This window comes from Phoenix dactylifera, chromosome 4, assembly GCF_051530095.1.
Source record: "Phoenix dactylifera cultivar Ajwa chromosome 4, Ajwa_hap1_PhDact_Kaust_v1.1, whole genome shotgun sequence".
In the NCBI taxonomy this organism is placed as follows: Eukaryota; Viridiplantae; Streptophyta; class Magnoliopsida; order Arecales; family Arecaceae; genus Phoenix; species Phoenix dactylifera.
Genome location: NC_143193.1, coordinates 22,420,960 through 22,429,663, shown reverse-complemented (window position 1 = coordinate 22,429,663; position 8,704 = coordinate 22,420,960). Strand labels below are relative to the sequence as shown.

The 8,704-nt window shown below is 36.6% G+C and overlaps 1 protein-coding gene across 1 annotated transcript; it reads right to left on the bottom strand.

Annotated features, from left to right (window-relative positions):
* Positions 1–1,969: 1,969 nt before the first annotated feature.
* LOC149753730 (uncharacterized) lies at positions 1,970–6,234 on the bottom strand. The gene is made up of 3 exons (XM_089930376.1): positions 6,019–6,234; positions 5,553–5,718; positions 1,970–1,992 (listed from the first exon to the last, which is right to left on the bottom strand). The coding sequence occupies exons 1-3, from the start codon at positions 6,172–6,174 to the stop codon at positions 1,970–1,972; spliced, it is 345 nt and encodes a 114-aa protein (XP_089786502.1). The 5' UTR covers positions 6,175–6,234.
* Between the last annotated feature and the right edge of the window lie 2,470 nt (positions 6,235–8,704).

The following is an 8,704-nucleotide window of genomic DNA, read 5'->3' as shown; positions in this document are numbered from 1 at the left end:
GTCGACTCCTATTTCAGCCGAGTCGACTCCTGCTTCAGCCGAGTCGACTCCTGCTTCAGCCGAGTCGACTCTAGCACGCTGGGAGGCATAACGGCTAGTTTTTTCTTGATTCCAACGGCTCTATTTTTGTCTCTAACGGCTAGATTTTTGTTTGCACTCCCTCTAAAGCTATAAAATCAAGAGGAGAGCTAGGGAAGAGAGTATGGAAGTGGGAGAGAACATTTAGGGAAGAGATTTCAAAGAGATTACAAGGAAAATCTTTCAAAAGCACAAAAGGGCCATTCAAAGCAAAATAGAGAGAAGAAGAGCATCCAAGTGAATCCCAAAGCTTCCTCTCCATCCGTGTGCTGCCTCGGTGATCCTCTACTTCGTGCAAAATCAGAAGAGGGTCAAGTAAAGAAGAAGCCGAGTTCCTCCATCTATAAATTTGTTTGAGGGCTTCATCTCTTTACTTTACTTATTTATATTTGCTATATTTGCTTATTTGAGAAGCTTGTATTTGATTTAAACTCTTGCTCTATTATCTTGTAATTTGATTCAATCAAGGGATTGAATCAAGGGGTTAAGGTTTGTTGGTGAGCCAAAGGAAAAACCAACTTTGTAAGGTTGTAGTTGGTGAGCCTTTGGGAAAACCAACTGGGTTGATTGTGAACCCGGAAAACAATCGTTGTAAGGTTGTGGTTGGTGAGCCTTTGGAAAAAGCAACTGGGTTGGATTGTGAGCCCGTGAAAACAATCGGTTGGTTCTAGTCGGTGAGCCTGTGAAAACCGACCGAGTTCGTTGTGATCTCGCAAAACAACAAGTTGGGTCGTGAGCTTGTAAAACAACCGACTGTAATCTGAGGGATTATAGTGAAATTCCCAAGAGGTCTTGGGGAGTGGATGTAGGTGCTGGGGTGCACCGAACCACTATAGATCTTTGTGTTTGTGATGCCTTATCTCTTGTATTTCATGCCTTACATTCATGCTTGATTGTGTAATATCTCTAGCTTTGTTTTCTATAGAGTTATAAGTGATTGTTTAGAGTTTGCTTAGCTTCCACTCCATTCTTACCATACACATAGATTAAAATTGATCATACAACTATAAGTTAATTTTAGATCAATTGCACCCTAAAGCCATAGTATAATTGCTCTAGCTTAATTTTTCACTGCTTTACTTGTAATTGCCTAGAGCTTAAGTAAATAACATCTTATTATTCCGCTGCATTCTATTCAAAGTAAAAATTAGGGAACATAATTTTTAGAAAACCCAATTCACCCCCCCTCTTGGGTTGTCACCTTGGGCAACAATTACTCAAATGACTCGGGCTCTACCTCTGAACCTAAATCAAGTTCCATCTTGGTCTAATCAAAAATATGGAATTGATCAATCTACAACTATTATATTTGACCTAGAGTTTCCTTGACCTAATCTAGTTTCTACTTAATTAGATTTGATCAATTAACTCTAATTAGACCATGTTTGATTCTAACCCTAGGTCTAACCTAATCTTAAGAATTTGATTTGAGCTAACCCAAATGCCCCATGAATAATGCAATATCATTGAATTAAGTTACAATTCTAGATCTAGATTTTCATATCACTTAATTCTCAATTAAGTGTAAGCTTATGAAAATTCAGATCATTGCATTATTCTTAATGACATATTAATTACAAATTTTTAGTTTTTAAAACTTATTTTTCAGATTTGAGATTTTTAATTAATCATATTTAAAATTCAGATTTAATTCATGTTTAAATCTTAGATGATTTATGTTCATATATCACATATACAAACTAATATGAATTAACTTAAACAACATACATCATATGCATTTGTTTTCAGATTTGATTTATCAGACAATATCAAAAAATAAATAAATCATAAATTTTATTTAGATCTAATCTAAACAAGTTTATGATTTGAGATTTATTCATGTTCCTTATATCATATATACATCAACATGAATTTACCTAGATCTCATGCATCACATGCAACTAATTTTCAGATCTGATTAACAATGTTAAAACAGAAATTAAATCAATCAAAAATCTCTTTTAAATCAGATCTAAATATATCTATGATTTTAGATTTAATTACAAATATTAAAACTACTTTTAATTTTCTTTTTGTGGTTCAACTTCAAGGATTGAATCACAGTGGCACCCCTACACGCCATAAGAGATCACATTGAATGGCAAAAGAGGGTTATGAACCCTTTTTTCTCCTATGACCGGATGGCCTGGTGATCATTCCAATCGGATTACTTGACTACTAGGATTAGAAAACTTATTTTAGGCATAAATATTTAAACTACTTTGAACCTATGGCTCTGATATCACTGTTGGAAACCCTGGTGGTCGCATGCATATATATTTTAAAAATTCTACAGTGGAAGCATGAATTAAACTATTTAATTTCTATGCATTCTAGAGATCATATCTCTATAATAAAAATAGATCCAGGACTTTAAACATTTATCCTAAATAAGTAGGCATAATTCTATGTCTAACATGTAGTTATATAGAATTTCAGCAACCTAGTTGATTTCTAATCTTAATTTTTAATGAGATCAGATCTCATACCTTTTCGCTTTGAGAACATTGATGATGCCTTGATCATCTTGTATAGCCGTACATGCATCCAGCCTCTACGGATAGTCCACGCGAAGCTCTAGAAAGATCCACAACTGCAGGAGTGCTAGCTCGTGCAGAGGTGCTGCAGTGGCTGAACTTTTCTCCCTCGAAGCACTCTACTTTTGATTCTTCTTCGAGAGGATGAAGGATGGAGATGAAGGAGAAGAAGGAGGAGAGAAGGTGGTTGGCTCTTAGAATTTTTTCAGAATTTAGAACCCTTTCTAAAGACCATCTTTTTCAAACCCTAGGTGTGGGGGTCTTTTTATAGCCAAAAGACCCCCCATGCCTCACACCTCTTTTGGCCAATGAATTTGGCTGATAAAATTTCCAAAAAATTTTGGTGAATCGGCATCTAAGAGATAAACAAATTCTCTTTTAATCTTATGCCAAGAATCCCTAAATATCAGGGCTTTATTACACCCCAAACTTCAGCTGCAAGCCACCCTCCTTGATGCGTCATGCAGTCCCTACAAATTAGGGATTTGATTTCTATCTTTTTAGGAAGATTTGAGGCTCCATATTTTTCTAAAAAATAGCCCCATGCCTACTCATTCCTCATGCTAAAAATTGGCCAAAAATAAAGAGGATAGATACCACTGCTTTTAGGGATAAGGATGAGGTATCTTTCTTCTCTAAGAAAGAAAGCTAGGGTCCTAAATTTTAGATATTCTTCTCCATAATAAATTCTGATTATTTGGACTCTTAATTCTCATCAAATAAGGATTTTTAATTGACTTGAGTTAAGCCCAATCCAATTGGATCAAGTTCGATCAATTAGGTTATGCCCAATCGGTTCGGGTCGAACCAGATCGAATTAGGTCAAACCCTAATTTAGCCCAAATTAAATCTAATTCAATTTGGCTTAATTAAAGTCCAATAATTCAATCAAATTAAATTTATTAGTAATCCAATTACTAATTAATCCTCCAATAATTCAATAATTATTTTAATGCAACTTTTATTTAGGATAATTTGTCAATCGAATTGACCAAATTACCCTTGAATGATTCTTAATCATCAATCAGCCATTTGATCAATCTAGAAACTTCTATATGTGTGACCCCATAGGTTCGAACCTAAGCCGGTAGCATAAGAACAACTTCTTATACTAATCGAAATGACCATCTAGCAATGGTACCCAACGTCCGGATAGGCTAAATATATGCGAAGCAAATATTCTGCAACCCAAGACTATGGTTACTGTATAATTCATCCCTTTGACTCCTAATGCCAGGATGACTTCAGAGTTCTGTCAACTCTGTAATAAGTACATCCTCTATGTGATCAACTTTAGAAATCCTGTGACTCCTCATAAGGATTACCCTGGCCAAGGTTTTGCTAAATTGAACACAAAGCATTATCTCTTGTTTCCAGGAGAGGTCAATTCCATCTTGACTCACGCACTAATTTCATAAGTACTTGACTGCACCCAGTAACCTTTCGTCCCAAAATTAGAAATTCTGCTAGTTCGGTACCAAAGTATAGTGAGTTGCTTGCTAGTCACTGTGGTGATCACAGGTCTGAGGGATACTTATACTCATATCCACTCGGAACATCTCTCGATAATAGAGTGTTTCGGAATTGATCACGTTTAGCGAAATGTACTCCTACACTTCACCTGTGCGACATATCAATGTCTCCACATTCCATGGTTAAGAGGACAACCAATGTATATGTCCCACAATGACCTAATCTCGACAATGCTATCGTCCTATTAATAGCAAATCATTTAGTCGCGAACAGATTTAAGGACTTGAAGATAAATCCTCCTTTATCATAAAACAAGTCCTAAGGACTTCATCATATAAGAGTTCATTTGAAGATGTACAATGAAATGATGAACAATGCCAAATAACACTTTATTAATTTGTCAATTCATTTACAAAATTCAATCATCAGCACACTGACGATTGACTCTTAGGATACAATTCTCAACATTTATTCTTTCATCATACACATCTCGAACTCTCCTTGCATTAATTCAGCAAACTCTTTACAAAAACTATCATTAGTGGCACCGAATATGATATCATCTACATATATTTGTACCACTAGCAGATTTTTGTCTTTTCTCTTAAGAAAAAGTGTTTTATCTATATTTCCTCTACTAAAATCATTACTTAACAGAAATTTGCTTAATCAGTTATACCAAGCCCTTGGTGCTTGTTTTAATTCGTATAGTGCCTTGTGTAATCTAAACACATGATTAGAAAATTCATAACTTTCAAAACTAGGGGGTTGCTCCACATACACTTCTTCTTCTATATAACCATTTAAGAAGGCACTTTTTACATCCATTTGATATAGTTTGAAATCCATAAAGCATACAAATGCTACAAGTAGTCTAATAGCTTCTAATCTAGCTACAGAAGCAAATGTTTCTTCAAAATCTATCCCTTCTTCTTGATTGTATCCCTTAGCTACAAGTCTAGCTTTATTTCTTGTAACTACTCCATTTTCATCTAACTTATTTCTAAAGATTCATTTTGTTTCAATTACAGTCTTCTAGCTTCAAGAACTTTTCGGAGGGTAGCTCTAGTATGTAGGTGCCAACAACTTCAGCCTGGATGGATTCTCCTCCAGCGCCATATAGCTCGAAGTCATCTTTCTTCAGACTTCTAATTTTCTGCAGTCCATGCAAAGATTTGCATATGTGAGAACCACAACCGGTATCCAATACTCATGAATTAGAATCAGAAAAACTTAATGTCATATTGGCATGTAATAAAAATATACTTTTCGATGCAACACTTGTATCAGGCTTCACACTTGCAAGAAGGCTCTTGCAGTTCCTTTTCCAATGCCTCGTCTTGCAGCAGTGGAAATAGGTACCGGGTCCAGAGATTTTTTTTTTCTTCTTCTTTTTGATGCGACTCTTAGTATTTAGTTTTTTCTTTGAACCCTTGTTGCCCGACTTCTTCTTTGAGATCTCACCAACAAGAAGGATCAGACCCTTGTCCTTCTTGATGTGAGACTCTGCTATTTTCAGCATATTTAGAAACTCAGGCAGGGTGGAATTCAGTTTGTTTATGTGATAATTCATGACAAACCGCGAGAATGAGTCGGATAGTGATTGCAGGATCAAATCCTTATTGAGCTCACTGTCCATAGCAAAACCAAGTTGACTCAATTGAGTGATCAAGTCTATAACCTTTAAACAGTAGTCTTGCACAGACAACCCCTCGATCATTCAAGCACGGAACAACTGCTTAGATATCTCATATCTAGCAGTTCTGCTCTGCTCACCATATAACTCCTTCATGTTAAGGAGTATGGAGTGAGTATCCATGCAATCATGCTGCCTCTGCAATTCATTATTCATAGAAGCAAGTATGATACATTTGACAGTCAAACTGTCATTTTTCTACATACGATATGTGGCCAATTCCTCCTCAGTTGCATCTTTCCTTGCTAACCCTAGGTCAGGGGTTTCAAGAATGTAGGAAAGTTTTTCTTGTGTGAGAACAATCTTTAAATTCCTTAACCAGTCCACATAGTTGGGACCAGTCAATTTGTTTGTATCTAAGATACCTCTAAGTGAGAGTGAAGATGCCATTTGTGCAGAATTAATCTACAATTACAAAAAACACTACTATAAGCAGACCAATCATGATGTCATGTATTCAATCAGACAAGGACTTTTATCTAATTGTTACTTTCACTATTTTTATCGAATATCATAACCCTCAAGTATGATGAACGAGAAAATACTAATTTTCTTAATAGGGTTGAGATCCAAATTCCTTATAAACGACCTTGTGGAAATCACAACAAGCCCTTATAAGTTCAAAGGTAGGAAACTTTTTCCAATGGCATCCCATGCAATTCCCAACTTTATCCTGTCCTCTAGCACACATATAACCTTGTGGGAATCACAACAAACTATTTAAATAATGCTGCCCTTATACGAATCACAATAAGGCAACATATTAAAATATGCCATATGCATCATATACACCAAGATATTACAATATCAATCCCTAATACTAGCCTTATGGCCATCACAACAAGCTAGCGTAGATATTGACATAATAATATCTAACCATGAAGGAAGGAACTTTATAGTGTTATATTAGCAATTAGCTTATCCATGGAGGTCAATCAAATAGTTGGCCAAGTAAGCAGGTGGGAGGCTCTCCTTACTGCTGAGTTACGCCCCGTTCGATGCGACGTTCGCAACGGAATTCGAACGGAACGTCGTTCATCATATGAACGTGCCTCGGATCATAGAATTCAAAAAAAATTCTGGATCCAAATCCAAAAGATCTTTGAACTCATTAGGAAGGGAAGATTAGGATCTAAGGAGGGTTGATTAAGATTTATAAAACTGAAATAAAATCAGAAGTTATCAGATTTGAAGATCTCATCTTCAAAAATTCTGCAGATATACAACACTGTAGCCTGATGATCTATTTTAGGTTCCTGTTTGAGCCGCACAATTGTCCGGCCTCTATAGGTATCAACACAAGGATCTAATCATCTGAGAATGGGTCTTACCGGAGTGCTAGCTCCTTGCAAAGACCTCTCATGACTATCATAAGTTAGAATAAGAATCTGCAACTTACCTCCTTGATGAAGAACCTTTCTTCTTCAACCTTACTCGCGATGGAGAAAGAGAAAGGAGGAACCTTGCATGTGGATCTTCCTTGCCTTGCTACCATGGAAGAAGAGAAGGATGAAGACCCCTTGCTGCTGTGGAGAAGGAGGAAGAAAGAAGAGGAGCCGTGGAGAGGAAGAGGAGAGTATTGATTCATAATGTCTCCCTTGCTACCCTTTTATAGATTGGGTTTAGGGCCTTCATAATCTTATTAGGAGTATGGGACTATAACCCACCCTTGGATTAATGCCAAGTGTCCAATCCTTGTGCTCATAGATGCATGACATGTGTCCACTTAATCAATTGATTAATTTCCTAATCATATTAGGATTCCTAATCTTATTAGGAGAATTAATTGATTTGAGAGCATGCATCCTACGACGCCATGTGGACTTTAAAGTCCGCATAGTGTGAACATGACTTAAGTCATATTCATCCTACGACGACATGTGGTCTTTAAAATCCGTACAAACCTTGGTTTAATCAAATTGACCCAATCATGAACCCAAATCAAGTAAGTGTTAGTGGGTTAATTCAATCACCAATCATATTGATGATTGATTTCTATTATGATTCCAAATCGCAATTATGATAGTCTAACTAATTAAATCCTCTATGTGTGTGACCCCGTAGGTTCTATTCTGACTGGTAGTGATACATATTGAGATCTCCATCTTAATATCACTGAAACTCCTTTCAGTAGACTGAAACGATTTTAGTTCTACTCTCAGGGTTCATTGATCACCAAGTGAATGCCTTCGAGTCTGACAATCTACTAGTGACACCTAGCAATATGTGGTGGCAACTCAGTAGAATAGAATGTCTGAACCTCTAGGTACAGTTAGCATATGATACAGTCCCTCTATCATGGATCCCGACGTGATGGAGGTTATGGATATCTCGTCAAATCCTATATCATCTGTCATATGTCAAATTTATACAACTTCCAGTTCAAGATATGGAAAACTCTTTTTCCAAAATATCTGACCAAAAATTTATCGAACTCAGTCTCATAAATCACATAGGATCACTCCTAATCTATCAAGATCGATAGATCCCATCTAGATGTAACCCTATTTCAAAATGAATATATTGTAGCCAATCCGCACTACAAGGATCCGAATGGCTAGGGCCCAAGTTCACATGCTCGTCAAACTACAGCAACCTCATAATGAATAGCTGAGGCATCGCAGGTCAAAGGACCGGTCATACAACTGCAGCATAAGTAGTCATTGACGAGTGGATAGACATCTATGTGACTACTATCTTTTTGGTCATGCTTAGTACTTTGTTCTCTAACAAGTACTTGCATAATCACTCCAGTGTCTCTACACCATGGACTCGAGACTCATCCATCTGACTAAGTGAGCTGTGCACTAATCTCAGCGGATCGATCACCGTCCCTCGTGATGGATCCATCGATCAAGAGCATTTAGAAATTAATTCCAAATGATACATGCCTCAAATTCTCAACTCTTTTGAGAATATG

What these genes read in the sequence shown, in the direction of transcription:
- LOC149753730 (XM_089930376.1), bottom strand. Translation starts at nt 6,174, where the DNA reads ATGGCATCTTCACTCTCACTTAGAGGTATCTTAGATACAAACAAATTG. An exon ending in TAGGGTTAGCAAGGAAAGAT is followed by an intron (nt 5,719 to 6,018) that starts GCAACTGAGGAG and finishes GCTATGGACAGT; the next exon opens with GAGCTCAATAAGGATTTGAT. An exon ending in GGGTCTGATCCTTCTTGTTG is followed by an intron (nt 1,993 to 5,552) that starts GTGAGATCTCAA and finishes ATTGTTAATCAG; the next exon opens with ATCTGAAAATTAGTTGCATG.